Below are 17426 nucleotides of genomic sequence, written 5' to 3'. Positions count from 1 at the left end.
TCCCAAACGCTCACTGTAAGATTCCTCATCCCCAAACTCCTAAAAGGATTTGAGAGTTTGGAGGGGAGTTGGGGTGGGGGCGGCGCTTTTATGTCCTCTGAGCCCTCGGGTTCAGCGCAGCTCTGAGGAGGCAACAAGAGTCATGCAGAACTCCCTCCACGCTGTAACCACAGCTGACCATTCCGTGGAGTGTTCGAGATGTGCCTCATAGTCAGATTCATTTCTCTCATTGGACCAGAGCCTCCTGGGAGGTAGGTACCAAGTTATGAGAACTTGGAGTCCTGTGACCTCTCTGGGCCTCCGTTTCCGCTCCCAGGAAACCAGGGAGTAGAATGTAAGGGTCCTTCCACTTTCTTCTAAGGTTCCACCTTCTGCACATACGTGACACCCCACGGTGTCGAAGAGCTTTAATTGTAGGATGGACAAAAAAGGAACCGGAGGGTGCGGTGGAGGAGCGGGAACCCTAAAACACAGACCATGATTCTGAGGGTCCCTCGATGGGCTGGATATAAAAGTCAGGGGGGCTGGGAGCGTCCACAGCTGCCTGCTGCCTGGCAGGTCTGATCACAGGAAGTCCCTCCAGCTGGTTCTGCCTGTGTTCCAGGGGTTGGGGGGTGAGCGGTCTCAGAAGCGTGGGACAGGGTGCAGGCGTGGGGGAGGGACTGGGATGGCGTGCTCCCGCAGGGACAAGGCACACAGCGGCAGTCTGAGGTAGGACGAAGTATAAGTGCTCTCTCCCAGGCCAGCCTTGGGCGGGAGCCATCTCTGCTTCAGCTGCTCGTAGAGTCCATAATTCGTTGGGGGAGCTGCAAGAGAAAGCAGGTCCTGGTGAAACAGGACTCAGGGGACGCTGCCGCCCGACAGGCCAGCAGTGGGTGGCGGGGACCCTGGGGGTGTCCCCAGGCTGTGGGATCAGGGACTGGGCTGGCTGGCAGTGCGCCGGAGGGAAGGCAGGCTTGCAGGCCAGTGTTGGCTGGGCCAGCCTCCCAGTAGCCTCAGGCTGGGGCCGCACTCCCTGTGTACTCAGGAGGGACCAGGATCCCCTGGCGGGGACCTCAGAAAGAAAAGTCAGCCCCATGACCTGGTTGCTCTTGGGTAACTGTCCCAACCCAGTAGGGAGGGGAGCAGTGCGGGCTTGTGAGATGAAGAAACCCTTGCAAAAGTAATAACGCAGAGTGACAAGCAGACTGCTCTCTGACCTCTGTCCCTTTGCATCAAAAGGTAAGACTGCAGAGCTGAGTGCCCAGGGCAGGCATAGCTTAAAACAAGTCAGTTCATGGTCCTCTCCCACGTCAAGCCCTCCAAAGCCTCGGTGCTGTGGGAAGGTCAAATTCCGCACTTCTGCCTGTGGCCCGGGAGCCCTGTGGGCTCTTCCTCTGCTCCTGTCCTGGAGCTCTTTCGCAGGCTGCTGCTGCCGTGGAATGCTCTTCCCCCCAATCCCTGCATGGCTCCCTCCTTCTCAGCTCAATGATGTCCCCGGAAAGACCAGCCCTCCCAGAAGAGGGAGGCCCACGGTGACCCACCTCACTCTCTATCCTTACCCGTTTTCTTTCCTTCAGAGCACATCTCCCAGCCCCCAAATAATCTCATTTACTGGATCTCAGCTTATCTTACTCCTTAATGGCGTCTTATCTGTCACTCCACTGGAACGTCAACTCCCCGAGAGCAGGAGTTCCTCCCTGTTTGTCTCCACTATGTCTCCGGATGCTGTCCCAAGGCCCAGCGCCCGGGACATAGTACTATTTATGAAATGAATGACTGGTTCAAGTGTGCAGTGACACCTGTCACTGCTGCCACCTGTGCTTCAGGTGAACCCGCTGCCCAGTGCACAGAAGAAGGCTTCATCACACAGTCAGCCTCATCCCGGTGTCCAGCAGAAAGGGCAGGTCACAGCCCTGGGGGCAGATAGGACTCTCCCCTCCCCCATCATCTCATTCTAGGCTCTCCAGGAGCCCAGATGTCCCCGTGAGTCTTTCTGTGTGAGCCAGGCACCCCTCAGCCCTGGGCAGGTGTGTGCAGACCCCTTACCGCCCAATACAGGGGGCATTCCAGAATTATAAAAATACCCAGAAGGGGGAGGTCGGCTTTCTCCGGTAGCCACAGCAACTTATGTCTGTCCCAGGTGCGGCGTGAGGGCAGGCCTGGGTTATAAGCATGTCGGTTGTAATGGTCGTCGTACGTGCTGATCAGATAGCGGCGCGAGGGCTCCTGGTGGTGGGTGATCAGGTGTTTGTACGGGAGCCCCTGGAAGGACAGACACAATGGGCGGGTTATTGACCGGAGCGAGGCATCGCCTGGCCGTGGACGGACCTAGACGTTGCCTGCCATGGAGGTCCGCGGCGTGATTGGCCAGGGGGCCTCCACGGGCTGCCGGTGGGTGTGGCTGTGTGGACCCACCAAACAGGAAACACACTTCTCTCCCACCCATCCCGACACACCTCACCCCAAACACATGTCTCAGCTGAGGGGCCCCCAGCCTCTGCCGAGTCAATGAACTATTGGGGGCGCATTAACATGCAAGTCAGGGCCTCCTGCTAAACAGGGGGAGTCGGTGCCACCTCATTGCACGTCCCTGTGATCTGAAGACAGACCCTTTCGTTAGTCTCAAGTGCCATCCCAGTGCCTACCGCCAGGGCGAGAGAAAGACGCCGACCACGGAGCCAGCGGGACACGTGCACCTTGTATTTCATCGGTTACTAGGGGGAGAGTCAGGGAACGCTCAGCTCCGTTATACAGCCGCCTCCTGCGAAGGATTTACGGCAACCTCAGCTGGAAGATCACGGAGGGGTTTCTTTGGCGGGGAGATGTTTACAGGGAGAAGAAAGCCTTGTTCTCCTTGCTCTGGGACGTGGACCTGAATCAGTGCTTTTCCTAAGAAAATCCTCTTGTCCCCGGGACGGGGATCCTGGGAGGACGGAGCTGATTTACAGGGGAGGATAATGTTGATTTTCATGCCCGACCTCTTGTCTGGAGCAGACAGGGAGGTCTGTGTCTGCGATGCTCTGGAAGTCCTGGCTGCACCCAATGTTTCAAGTGGCAGTTCCACAAATAAGTCAGATCACAGTGCCACAGGCAGATGGGGGGGGGGGGGTATGGGCACAGGCATTAAGCAGGAGCTTCCAAGATCTCCATCACCAGGTGCCCAGCGCATTTCCAATGCCAGGGAAAGCAAGTCGAAGAGGTTCCCATCAGCCGAGGGGGGCTGAAGAGGAGAGAGGCCAAGAGGGGTCTTCTTGCTGTGTCTCTTGGTTTGGGGCCCGGCCCGGCTGTCTTAATTATATTCCCAGGACTTTTGTTTTCCTCAAGTATGGTCAGGAGACAGACACAGAGACAACTGCCTTTAAAAGAAGCTTACAGGTCCCAAAAGGAGGGTGCACGCCCCACCAGGCAGGGCCACACGGGGAAGCACCCGGGTTGGTCAGAAGGCAGAAGAAGAGAGAGTATCGCCCAGAGAATGGGCAAGGCTGGGTAGGCACGTTTGAGAAGTTTAGGATTGCATGATGACAGGCCAGCTGTTGGCTGTCTCTAGGAATTAGCTGGCCCAGGGAAGGCGGTGTCTCTGAGATTAGCAAGGCCCCTACCATAGCAAAGCATCGTAAAATGGAGAAAATAGAGGATGTGATTAATACACCTGCCTGGGAGAAAAGCACAAGAAGGAGAGCCTCCCCAGGTGGGGAGGGAATGATAACCTCATCTATCCAAGGTCAGCTTGAAGAGCCATTCGTATTCACCTAAGAAGGGTCCTGTCAAGCGCCCGTGTGCGTGTGTGCGTGCGTATGCGTGTACGTGTGTGCGAGCGTGTGCGTGTGTGTGTGGCCGGGGGAGTGCAGAACGAGGCACAAAGAGCTGATGGAGTGGAAGCAGCCACACAAGCAAGCCATTCGAACAGAGTCTGTAGGAACGAATGTCCGATGGCTTAGTTCCACTTTGTGTGTCTTTTGGGGGAGGGAGACTTGTCTTAATTTTAATAGCTGTATATATGTGTGGCTATCCCTCCGTCAGGGTTTTTAATGGGCCCTCAGGACTTGAAGAAACAGCACCAGTTGGATCAGTGGTAGAGCATCAGCCCAGCAGGTGGATGTTCCAGGTTCAATTCCCGGTCAGGGCACACAGGAGAAACAACCATCTGCTTCTCCACCCCTCCCCCTCCCCTTCTCTCTCTTTCTCTCTCTCTTCCTTTCCTGCAGCCATAGCTCGATTGGTTCAAGCACATCGGTCCCAGGTGCTGAGGATGGCTTCGTGGAGCCTCTGTCTCAGGTGTAAAAAATAGCTTGGTTGCAAGCATGACCCCAGATGGGCAGAGCGTCGCCCCCGATTAGGGTTGCCAGGTGGATCCAGTCAGGGCACATGCAGGAGTCTGTCTCTCTGTCTCCACTCCTCTCCCTTGAGAAAGAAGAGAGGGGATAAAAAGGGCAGCTAGTGTGCACTGAGGATGAGGCTAAGTGCCACGTGCCTTGTGTGCATGGATAGCTGGTGACTAGAAGCCCCAGATCGTGGGTTCTAAATTTTGCTTCCTTATGTTACCACGCACTTGTGTCTTCAGTACACACTAATGGTAAAGTCGGCAGCCCCTGAGCAGCAACGTGGTCTGAGGATGCCAGCACAACCAGGGATGCCAGCACGACCAGGGATGCCAGCACGACCAGGGGTGCCAGCATAGAGCTGAAACGCTGGCACAAATCCCCAAGCGCAGAAGCCAACTCCAGCAAATGACGAAGGGGCATCTAAGGAACGTCCTTACTGAATTTTCAGAACAGTCACCTACACGGTCCCTTACCAACCAGCGGCACTGCGGCCACCTGCACAGTCCCTTACCAACCAGCGGCACTGCCTCAGACAAGACACTCACCATGCCCGGGCAGCTTTTATGGGAAAATGAGAGTGCTGAGCTGAACAATCTCTTCCAACCCATTCTGACAGCTGTCCAGTGCTCATGCTGTGCCCCCCGGGCCCCACCCTGCTTTCAGGCAGGTGTTAGGGTCAGGTAGGGGAGGTGGGAGGGGGGTGTCCGGAGATTGTGGTTCCCTGCTCCCTGCTCGGCAGGCCTGGAACACGACATACCACAGACACCCAGGGAAGGAGAGGGCCATGAATGGTCCTTGACGTTTTATACAAAAGAACAAGAAGCTGGGGCTTCGGTGACACAAAACGCTGTCGTCTAAACATCACCGCTACTTGCTTTTGGCGTACCTTCTGTGATTCCTCACTGTCGTCCCCATTAGCCATGTTTGTTTGTTTGTCTCCTACACCCTTTGTCTGTATCCTGCGGGAGAAATGCATGGGAATGGGAACAATGGTGCAGGGAAGTGCTGGGATACAGGGCTGGGTTCGCCACCAGCTACAGACTGGACAGAACTCTGCTTGTCGGGTCATAAAGGTGAGTGCCCCGGGCAGCGCCTGGGCTGGGGAGGGTACTGAAGACCCTACTCCTGTATTTCCAGGAGGGAACTGGGCCGAGAAGAAGCTGGCTGCTGGGGACCTTCTGAGCCTCGGGGAGGGGCCCGGCCTGAGCGTGGGGCCCGCACCCCCTCTTACCTCAATCCTCTTCTTCCCATACCACCTGGCGATCTGGTCCGGTCGATGGCCAGGGAAGGGCACATACTCTTTCCTGTAAATGCTCTCGGGTGTTTTCTCAGAGTCTTTGGTGAACTGGAAGAAATCAAATATTCAAAACAACTGTAACGTCCCTTCTCCAACTTCTGCTGCAAGCCCTCGCCTCCTGGGCCATCAGAAGCTGGGCGGAGAAAGGGTCAGCGGGGAGCCCAGGGCATCCTTCATAACACAGGCTTCATTTTGCCCCCTCCCTTCCAGGGTTTGGAAAGCAGCGTGCACCCCACCACCCAGGACCCCTCGGGAAAGCTGATGGTGGGGTCGCCCGACCACTTCTCGTGGTCGGCACCTGCTCCCTCTGTCGTCTTCCCTCTCCCTGCTCCTCCTTCCTGCTTCTCTTCCCTTTCTTTGACTTCTTTGTTCTCACCCTTTCCAACTCACTCTTTTCTCCCTAGTATATGATATTGTAAAACTTAACTGTGGCAACATATGCATAATGAAATTTACCGTGTTAACCATGGTTAAATGCACAGTTCAGTGACATTTAAGAACATTCACATTATTGTGTAACCACCACCACCACCCATTTTCAGGACGTTTTCATCATCTCAAACTGAAACTGTACACATTCAACAACTCCCCTATCTCCCCGCCCTCAGCCCCGCACCCGCCACTCCGCTGGGGACCTCATGTAAGTGGAATCACACGGTATTTGTCCTCTGATGACTGACTTATCTCACTTAGCATAGTGTCTCCAAGGTTCATCTGCACTGTAGCATGTGTCAGAATCTTTTTCCTTTTAAAGGCTGAGTAATATTCCATTGTATGTATGCACCACATTTTGCTTACCCATTTACCCATTGTTGAATTACTTCTACCCTTTGGCTACTATGAATAATGTTGTTATGAACATGGATGCACAGATATCTGTCTTCAAGATCATGGTTTCAATTTTAGGGGGTCTAGACCCTAAAGTGGAATTCCTGGGTCATGTGGTAATTCTACGTTTTATTTCTTGAGGAAGTGGCATACTATCTACCACAGTGGCTGTACCATTTACATTCCCAGCAACAATGCACAATGGCTCCGATTTCTCCACATCCTCCCAACGCTTGTTCTTTTCTGGGTTTTTTCTTTCTTTAAGTAACAGTTATTCTAATGGGTGTGAAGTGGTGTCTCAATATGGTTTTGATTTGTTTTTCCCTAATAATGTGATGTGGAGCATCTTTTCATGTACTTATTGGTCATTTGTTTATTCTCTTTGAAGAAATGTCTGTTCAAGTTCTTTACCAATTTTTAATTAAGTTTTTGTTGTTGTTGAGTTGTAGGACTTCTTTATATACTCTGGATATTATTTCTTTATTACATAGAAGATTTGTGAATATTTTCTCCCATTCGGTGAGTTGCCTTTTCACTTTGTTGATAGTGTTCTTTGATGCCTGAGAGTGTTTAATGTTGATGAAGTTCAATACATCTATTTTTTCTTTTGCTGACAAAGCTTTTGGTGTCATAGCTAAGAAACTGCTGCCGACTTCAATGTCATGAATCTTTTCTCCCATTTTTTCTTCTGCCTGCTTTATAGTTTTAGGTCTTTGATCCATTTTTATTTACTGTTTGTATATGGTACAAAGTAAGGGTCCAACTTTACTCTTCTGCATGTGGCTATTACTTTTCCCAATACCATTTATTGAAAAGATAGTTTTTATTCCGTTGAGTGGTCTTGGCATCCTTGTTTATTTTATTTTATTTTATTTTATTTTTTGTGGCAGAGACAGAGACAGTCAGAGAGAGGGACAGATAGGGACAGACGAACAGAAAGGAAGAGAAATGAGAAACATCAGTTCTTCATTGCGGCTCCTTAGTTGTTCATTGATTGATTTCTCATATGTGCCTTGACTGGGGGCTATAGCAGACCGAGTGACCCCTTGCTCGATTCAGCGACCTTGGGTCTAAGCTGGTGAGCCTTGCTCAAACCAGATGAGCCCATGCTCAAGCTGGCGACCTCAGGGTCTCGAACCTGGGTCCTCCACATCCCAGTCCAATGCTCTATCCACTGCTCCACCACCTGGTCAGGCTTGGCATCCTTGTTTAAACGATCTGATTATATATGGGAGGATTTATTTCTGGGCTCTTTATTCTACTTCATTGGTTTATATGTCTACCTTTGTACCAGTATCCCACTATTTTGATTTCTATAGCTTTGTAATAAGTTTAGAAATTAGAGAATGTGAATTCTCCAACATTGTTCTTCTTTTCAGATTTGTTTGGCTATTCAGAACCTCTTGAGATTTCCAATGATTTTTAGGGTGGAGTTTTAAATTTGTGCAAAAAATAAAAAATAAAAATCTCTCATAGAGGTTGCATTGAATCTGTAGCTAATTTTGGGTAGCATTGGCATCTTAATATTGTCTTCCAATCCATGAACACAAGAATGTTGCTCCATATATTGCTGTCTTATTTCTTTCAACTTGTGTCTAGTGTATAAGTCTTTTGCCTTCTTTGTTAAGTTTATTCCTAAGCATTTTATTCTTTTTGATGCTATGATAAATAGAACTGTCTCCCTAAGTTCTTTCTTTAGATTGTTCGTGGTTGGTGTATAGAAATACAACTGATTTTTGCATGTTAATTTTGTATCCTGCTTGCCTGACCAGGCAGTGGCACAATGGATAGAGCGTCAGACTGGGATGCGTAGGACCCAGGTTCGAGACCCCGAGATTGTCAGCTTGAGCGCACAATCATCTGGTTTGAGCAAAGTTCACCAGCTTGGACCCAGGGTCGCTGGCTTGAGCAAGGGGTTACTCAGTCTGCTGAAGGCCCGCGGTCAAGGCACATATGAGAAAGCAATCAATGAACAACTAAGGTGTCGCAATGTGCAATGAAAAACTAATGATTGATGCTTCTCATCTCTCTCCGTTCCTGTCTTTCTGTCCCTATCTCTGGATATCTCTGTAAAAAAAAAAAAGAATAATTTTATATCCTGCAACTTTGCTGAATTTATTAGTTTTAACAGGTGTGTGTATGTGGTCTTTAGGATTTGGTACCTATAAGACCATGTCATATGAAGATCATTTTACTTCTTTCTATCCAGTTCTATAATTTTCATTTCTTTTCTTGCTCTGGCTAGAACTTTTCATACAATGTTGAATAGAAGTGGCAAAAGTAGGCACCCTGCCTGACCAGGTGGTGGCGCAGTGGATAGAGCGTCGGACTGGGATACAGAGGACCCAGGTTTGAGACCCCAAAGTCGCCAGCTTGAGTGCGGACTCATCTGGTTTGAGCAAAGCTCACCAGCTTGGACCCAAGGTCGCTGGCTCCAGCAAGGGGTTACTTGGTCTGGTGAAGGCCCACGGTCAAGGCACATATGAGAAAGCAATCAACGGACAACTAGGGTGTTGCAACGCGCAATGAAAAACTAATGATTGATGCTTCTCATCTCTCTCCGTTCCTGTCTGTCTGTCCCTATCTATCCCTCTAGCTGTCTCTGTAAAAAAAAAAAAAAAAAAAGCAGGCGCCCTTGTTTTTTTTGTTTTTGTTTTTGTTTTTGTATTTTTCTGAAGCTGGCAACGGGGAGAGACAGACAGACTCCTGCATGCGCCCGACCGGGATCCACCCAGCACGCCCACCAGGGGCGACACTCTGCCCACCAGGGGGCGTCGCTCTGCCACAATCAGAGCCATTCTAGCACCTGAGGCAGAGGCCACAGAGCCATCCTCAGCGCCCGGGCAAACTTTGCTCCAATGGAGCCTCAGCTGTGAGAGGGGAAGAGAGAGACAGAGAGGAAGGGGAGCGGGAGGGGTAGAGAAGCAGATGGGCGCCTCTCCTGTGTGCCCTGGCCGGGAATCGAAACTGGGACCCCTGCACACCAGGCTGACACTCTACCACTGAGCCAACCGGCCAGGGCCTCTTTTTGAATTTTTAAGGCAACTGTGTTTTTCTTTCTTTAGTCTGTCAGTGTGGTGAATTACACCGATAGACTTTTCAGAGGTTGTTTTGTATTTCTGAAATGAACTTCACTTGATTGTGATAGAGTACTTTTTAATACATTGTTCGCTACAGTTGGTCGAAGTGAGAATTTTTTTTTTTATAAATAAATTTTTATTTTAATGGGGTGACATCAATAAATTAGGGTACATATATTCAAAGAAAACATTTCCAGATTATCTTGTCATTTAGTTCAGTTGTATACCCATCACCCAAAGAGAGATCGTCCTCCGTCACCCTCTATCCAGTTTTTCCTGTACCCCTCCCCCTCCCCCTCTCCCTCCTTCCCTCCCCCTACCCCCCGTAACCACCACACTCCTGTCTATGTCTCTTAGTCTCGCTTTTATGTCCCACCAATGTCTGGAATCCTGCAGTTCTTGTTTTTTTCTGATTCACTTATTTCACTCCGCATAATGTTATCAAGATTCCACCATTCTGCTGTAAGTGATCCGATGTCCTCATCTCTTCTATCTGAATAATATACCATGGTGTATATGTGTCCCATCTTCTTTATCCAGTCTTCTATTTTTTTTTACAGTGATTAAAAGCCTTTAAGCAAACTCTTGGCCAATACAGCAAGAAACCATAAAAGAGCAGTGTCCTTAACATGTTCACCAAGTCTAAGTTGGCCCCATCACCATGCCAAATCCCTGAAAAATGCAACCCAACCACAGTTCAGTCTGTTAGGAGCTGTCACAGGGAGCAGGAGTCCAGGAAATGTCCACATCCAGGAAAAGTCCGCATGGCACTGGAATTGTTGTCAGCATTCTATACTTTGCAGCTCATGTCCAAGTCCCAATGACCGCTGCTTCTAGCTGGGAATGGTTCAGGTAGACTGAAAAAGCCATTTGCAGCATGCATGGATATGGAGCTTCTGTTCTCCTCTGCCTGGAGAGATGAGACCAGGTTGCTTTTCCCTGGAGCTCGCTTATATCATTTTCTTGTTGTTCAAGTGCTCTCTTGAATTCCTCTATTCTACTCTCAAGTTTATTGAACATCGTTATGACTCTTTACTTTGAATTCTTTTTTTTTTATTATAAATTTTTATTTTAATGGGGTGACATCAATAAATCAGGGTACATACATTCAAAGAAAACATTTCCAGGTTATCTTGTCATTTAGTTCTGTTGCATACCCATCACCCGAAGAGAGATCGTCCTCTGCCACCCTCCATCCAGTTCTCTCTGTACCCCTCCCCCTCCCCCTCTCCCTTCTTCCCTCCCCCCACCCCCCGTAACCACCACACTCCTGTCCATGCCTCTTAGTCTCGCTTTTATGTCCCACCAATGTATGGAATCCTGCAGTTCCTGTTTTTTTCTGATTCGCTTATTTCACCCCGAACAATGCTACCAAGACTACACCATTCCGCTGTAAGTGATCCGATGTCATCATTTCTTCTAGCTGAATAGTGTACCATGGTGTATATGTGCCCCATCTTCTTCATCCAGTCCTCTATTTTTTTTTTACAGTGATTAAAAGCCTTTAAGCAAACTCTTGGCCAATACAGCAAGAATCCGTAAAAGAGTAGTGTCCTTAACATGTTCACCAAGTCCAAGTTGGCCCCATCACCATGCCAAATCCCTGAAAAATGCAACCCAACCACAGTTCAGTCTGTTAGGAGCTGTCACAGGGAGCAGGAGTCCAGGAAAGTTCCCCACAGGAAAAGTCCGCATGGCACTGGAATTGTTGTCACCATTCTATACTTTGCAGCTCATATCCAAGTCCCAATGACCGCTGCTTCTAGCTGGTAATGATTCAGGTAGACTGGAAAAAGCCATTTGCAGCATGCGTGGATATGGAGCTTCTGTTCTCCTCTGCCTGGAGAGTTGAGACCAGGTTGCTTTTCCCTGGAGCTCTGTGACTGTGGCCTGGTAAAGAGAACCTTGGGATACACTAAGCTGGGTGGCAAAGGTAAATTCATAATACAAGTTGGCAAAAGGAGGAAAGAGAGCTCTAAATTAGGAGTAGGTCCCAGCCTGAAATATGAGTGGGGCATTGAGGTAGGAGGGATAAAGGAAACACTATATATTAAGCAAAGCAGCAGAAAATAGGACTATCAACACCCACAACAGAGATCTTTGAGGGAAGAATAAAAAACCTGACTATTCAGGCAAAACATAGTTAAGTGGCCCTTGTGTGAATGAGATCAGGTTACCTGCTTCTTGGAAGAAATGCCCTAGGCTCGTCCACAGTGTCGTAGATGGGGCCGACGGCCCTGGGCACCTTCAGCCTTCAGTGGCAAACCCCAGCTTTCTGGGCAAGGTTAGGTCATAGGTGGCTGGAGCAGGGCTGGAAGAGACTGAACCCTCCCTTAGAGGAGCGAGGGGGAAGCCCACCTTCCAGTGTCCCTGTTTCCTCACAGCAGAGGCGTGTAAGCCTGGCAGGCTTTAACTCAATGACCTTCCTTTCCACTATTGAAGCAGGACCCAGATGGCATCCTATGAGACCCCTTTGGGGTGTTGGAGCCTTTAAGGGTGTATCCTAAAAGCTGGTAGTTCCCCTGATCTCTATTGGGCTTTTTCTGCCTCTAGGTATCTTAAAATCCATTCTCAGAAGATCTCGCTGAGGGGTTTGAGGATCCCCATCCGCCTCTATAAATCTTTTCATATATCTGGAGCTATTTGGAAAAAGACAAAACAGTGTTATTAGCTAGATCTAATAAAGAAGGTAGTAGTTTGCAGGCGAAAAAGATTTGGTGTCTCCTGTTCATCAGCATTCAAAAGAAATGTATTTTTTTTTTTTTTAAGTAAAAAGCATGATATGGTAGACCCATCGGAGTCATTGGCCTGGTGTGCAGGATTCCCGGGTTTGATTCCCCGCCAGAGCACACAAGAGAAGCACCCATCTACCTCTCCACCCCTCCCCCTCTCCTTCCTCTTCGTCTCTCTCCTCCCACCTGTAGCCAAGGCTCCACCGGAGCAAAGCCACCCCGGGCACTAAGGATGGCCCCATGGCCTCCGCCCCAGTCACTAGAATGGCTCTGGTTGCAACAGAGCAACACCCCAGATGGGCACAGCATCCCCCCCCCCCCCCCGCGGTAGGCATGCCAGGTGGATCCCAGTCAGGCGCATGCAGGAGTCCGTCTGACCGCCTCCCCAACTCCATCCTCAGAAAAATACAAAAAATAAATAAATAAAAGAAAAAATACTAAAAAAAAAAGGGGGGGGGCATTCCCTTGTGCTAAAGCTCCAGGGAGCATGGAGTGAGCTTGAGTATGTCCTATGAAACATGGAGCTCTATGTTGACATATAAGTCTTTGAAGAAGGAGGAACTGCTGAAATAGTTTATCAGCATTTGTCCCTAAGACAGCAGTCTTTATAGTGGGAACACCATACGTAAATATTTGCTGTCTGTCTATAGATTAAGGGGGGATTATGGCAAATGCTGAAAAGCCATGATCTTTGTGCCCCTCCCCTCCCCCAATCCCCTCCCTCTCCTCCCCCCACCCTGAGTGAGAATTTTTGCCAGATTGGCCTATAATTTATTTTCCTTACAGTGTTCTTATTTGGTTAGAAACACAGGGTACAGCTGGCCTCACAAAATCAATTGCACAGCTTCTCCCATTGTATATTATCTGGACCGCTTTATGTAAAACAGGAATTGCCCGAATGTGTAGAAAACCACATGGAAATGGAGATTTGGGGGTGGGCAGTCTCTTTGATGACCATTCCAATATTTTTTGATTTGTCTTTTCCAGAATTTGTTTCTTCTCGCACAAATTTTGTCATTTCATGTTTCTCCCAAAATTTATCCTTTCGGTCTTGGTTTTCAAATTTATTATAATATGTTGTTAATATCTTAATTACATTGCCTGACTGGTGGTGGCCCAGTGAATAGAGCATCGACTTGGGATACTGAGGCTCCAGGTTCAAAACCCCAAGGGCACCAGCTTGAGCAGGTGAGTGCGGGATTATTGACATAATCCCAAGGTCACTGGTTTGAGCTCAAAGGTCACTGGCTTGAGCAAGAGGTCACTGGATCGGCTGGAGCTCCCCGGTCAAGGCACATATGAGAAAGCAATCAGTGAACTACTAAGGTGCCGCATCTATGAGCTGATGCTTCTCGTCTCTCTCCTTTCCTGTTTCTCTCTCTCTCTCTCTCTCTTGCTCTCTCTCAAATAAATAAATAAATAAATAAATAAATAATCAATCTGTTATCTTTACAGCTCTAAAATTTTATTCTAAATTTTTTATTTATTTATTTATTTTTAGAGAGGGAGAGAAGGGGGGGGGGAGGAGCTGGAAGCATCAACTCCCATATGTGCCTTGACCAGGCAAGCCCAGGGTTTCAAACCAGCGACTTCAGCATTTCCAGATCGATGCTTTATCCCCTGCACCACCACAGGTCAGTATTCTAAATATTTTTAAAGAAGGAACAATTCTTGGTCATTGATCTTTAAAATCAGTTTTAAATTTTGTTGTGAGGCTCCAAACCAAGTACTAACTTCCCTTCATTGTTGCAAAAGGCAATTTATATCTTTAATATTTGCATAAAGCACAACACAAATATTTATACTTAAATAGCTAATTAATAAATTTTTTAAAATAAATTTTTATTAATGGTAATGGGATGACATTAATAAATCAGGGTACATATATTCATAGAAAACATGTCTAGGTTATTTTGTCATTAAATTATGTTGCATACCCCTCGCCCAAAGTCAGATTGTCCTTCGCCACCCTCTATCTAGTTCTCTGTGCCCCTCCCCCTCCCCCTAACTCTCCCCCTGTCCTCCCTCCCCCCACCCCTGGTAACCACCACACTCTTGTCCATGTCTCTTAGTCTCATTTTTATGTTCCACCAATGTATGGAATCATGTAGTTCTTGTTTTTTTCTGATTTACTTATTTCACTCCTTATAATGTTATCAAGATCCCACCATTTTGCTGTAAATGATCTGATGTCATCATTTCTTATGGCTGAGTAGTATTCCATAGTGTATATGTGCCACATCTTCTTTATCCAGTCTTCTATTGAAGGGCTTTTTGGTTGTTTCCATGTCTTGGCCACTGTGAACAGTGCTGCAATGAACATGGGGCTACATGTGTCTTCACGTATCAATGTTTCTGAGGTTTTGGGGTATATACCCAGTAGAGGGATTGCTGGGTCATAAGGTAGTTCTATTTGCAGTTTTTTGAGGAACCACCATACTTTCCTCCATAATGGTTGTACTACTTTACAGTCCCACCAACAGTGAATGAGGGTTCCTTTTTCTCCACAGCCTCTCCAACATTTGCTATTACCCGTCTTGTTGATAATAGCTAATCTAACAGGGGTGAGGTGGTATCTCATTGTAGTTTTGATTTGCATTTCCCTAATAACTAATGAAGCTGAGCATCTTTTCATATATCTGTTGGCCATTTGTATCTCTTCCTGGGAGAAGTGTCTATTCATGTCCTCTTCCCATTTTTTTATTGGATTGTTTGTTTGTTGTTGAGTTTTATGAGTTCTTTGTAAATTTTGGATATTAGGCCCTTATCTGAGCTGTTGTTTGAAAATATCATTTCCCATTTAGTTGGCTGTCTGTTTATTTTTATATCAGTTTCTCTTGCTGAGCAAAAACTTTTTATTCTGATGTAGTCCCATTCATTTATCTTTGCCTTCACTTCTCTTGCCATTGGAGTCAAGTTCATAAAATGTTCTTTAAAACCCAGGTCCATGAGTTGAGTACCTATGTCTTCTTCTATGTACTTTATTGTTTCAGGTCTTATATTTAGGTCTTTGATCCATTTTGAATTAATTTTAGTACACGGGGACAGGCTGTAGTCGAGTTTCATTCTTTTGCATGTGGCTTTCCAGTTTTCCCAACACCATTTGTTGAAGAGGCTTTCTTTTCTCCATTGTGTGTTGTTGGCCCCTTTATCAAAGATTATTTGACCATATATATGTGGTTTTATTTCTGGGCTTTCTATTCTGTTCCATTGGTCTGAGTGTCTATTTTTCTGCCAATACCATGCTGTTTTGATTATCGTGGCCCTATAATATAGTTTAAAGTCAGGTATTGTAATGCCCCCAGCTTCATTCTTTTTTCTTAGGATTGTTTTGGCTATTCGGGGTTTTTTATAGTTCCATATAAATCTGATGATTTTTTGTTCCATTTCTTTAAAAAATCTCATAGGGATTTTGATGGGAATTGCATTAAATTTGTATATTGCTTTGGGTAATATGGCCATTTTGATTATATTTATTCTTCCTATCCAAGAACAAGGAATATTTTTCCATCTCATTGTATCTTTTTCGATTTCCCTTAACAATGCTTTGTAATTTTCATTATATAGGTCCTTTACATTCTTTGTTATGTTTATTCCTAGGTATTTTATTTTTTTTGTTGCAATCGTGAAGGGGATTATTTTTTTGAGTTCGTTTTCTAATATTTCATTGTTGGCATAGAGAAAGGCTATGGACTTCTGTATGTTAATTTTGTATCCTGCGACCTTACTGTATTGGTTTATTGTTTCTAATAATCTTTTTGTGGAGTCCTTCAGGGTTTTCGATGTATAGGATCATATCATCAGCAAAAAGTGATACCTTTACTTCTTCTTTTCCGATATGGATGCCTTTTATTTCTTTGTCTTGTCTGATTGCTCTGGCCAGAACTTCTAGCACCACGTTAAATAAGAGTGGAGAGAGTGGACAACCCTGTCTTGTTCCTGATTTAAGGTAGAAAGTCCTCAGTTTTATGCCGTTTAAAATGATGTTGGCTGATGGTTTATCATATATGGCCTTTATCATGTTGAGATATTTTCCTTCTATACCCATTTTGTTGAGAGTCTTAAACATAAAATTGTGTTGTATTTTATCAAAAGCCTTTTCTGCATCTATTGATAAGATCATGTGGTTTTTGTTCTTTGTTTTGTTGATATGGTGTATTACATTAACCGTTTTGCGTATGTTGAACCATCCTTGAGATTCTGGAATGAATCCCACTTGATCATGATGTATTATTTTTTTAATATGTTGTTGTATTCGGTTTGCCAGTATTTTGTTTAGAATTTTAGCATCTGTATTCATTAGAGATATTGGTCTGTAGTTTTCTTTCTTTGTGCCATCCTTGCCAGGTTTTGGTATGAGGGTTATGTTGGCCTCATAAAATGTGTTTGGAAGTATTGCTTCTTCTTCAATTTTTTGGAAGACTTTGAGTAGAATAGGAACCAAGTCTTCTTTGAATGTTTGATAGAATTCACTAGTATAACCGTCTGGGCCTGGACTTTTATTTTTGGGGAGGTTTTTAATAGTTTTTTCTATTTCCTCCCTGCTGATTGGTCTGTTTAGGCTTTCTGCTTCTTCATGACTCAGTCTAGGAAGGTTGTATTGTTCTAGGAATTTATCCATTTCTTCTAGATTGTTGTATTTGGTGGCATATAATTTTTCATAGTATTCTACAATAATTCTTTGTATATCTATGATGTCTGTGGTGATCTCTCCTCTTTCATTTTGGATTTTATTTATTTGAGTCCTGTGCCTTTTTTCCTTGGTTAGTCTTGCCAAGGGTTTGTCAATTTTGTTGATCTTTTCAAAGAACCAGCTCCTTGTTTTATTGATTTTTTCTATAGTTTTTCTGTTCTCTATTTCATTTATTTCTGCTCTGATTTTTATTATCTCCTTTCTTCGGCTGGTTTTGGGTTGTCTTTGTTCTTCTTTTTCTAGTTCCTTAAGGTGTGAAGTTAAGTGGTTTACTTCGGCTCTCTCTTGTTTGTTCATATAGGCCTGAAGTGATATGAACTTTCCTCTTATTACTGCTTTTGCTGCATCCCAGAGATTCTGGTATGTCGTATTTTCATTTTCATTTGTCTGTATATATCTTTTGATCTCTGCGCTTATTTCTTCTTTGACCCATTCATTTTTTAGAAGTATGTTGTTTAGTTTCCACATTTTTGTGGGTTTTTCCCCTTCTTT

At 46.1% G+C, this 17426-nt stretch overlaps 1 protein-coding gene across 1 annotated transcript; it reads right to left on the bottom strand.

Annotated features, from left to right (window-relative positions):
* Positions 1-624: 624 nt before the first annotated feature.
* On the bottom strand, positions 625-6411 carry LOC136398271 (cilia- and flagella-associated protein 107-like). The gene is made up of 4 exons (XM_066372630.1): positions 6400-6411; positions 5536-5649; positions 2067-2244; positions 625-806 (listed from the first exon to the last, which is right to left on the bottom strand). The coding sequence occupies exons 1-4, from the start codon at positions 6409-6411 to the stop codon at positions 625-627; spliced, it is 486 nt and encodes a 161-aa protein (XP_066228727.1).
* Positions 6412-17426: the final 11015 nt, after the last annotated feature.

This window comes from Saccopteryx leptura, chromosome 3 (genome assembly GCF_036850995.1).
Source record: "Saccopteryx leptura isolate mSacLep1 chromosome 3, mSacLep1_pri_phased_curated, whole genome shotgun sequence".
Taxonomy (NCBI): domain Eukaryota; kingdom Metazoa; phylum Chordata; class Mammalia; order Chiroptera; family Emballonuridae; genus Saccopteryx; species Saccopteryx leptura.
The sequence above is the reverse complement of the archived record's forward strand: the minus strand, read 5'-3'. Positions and strand labels throughout refer to the sequence as shown.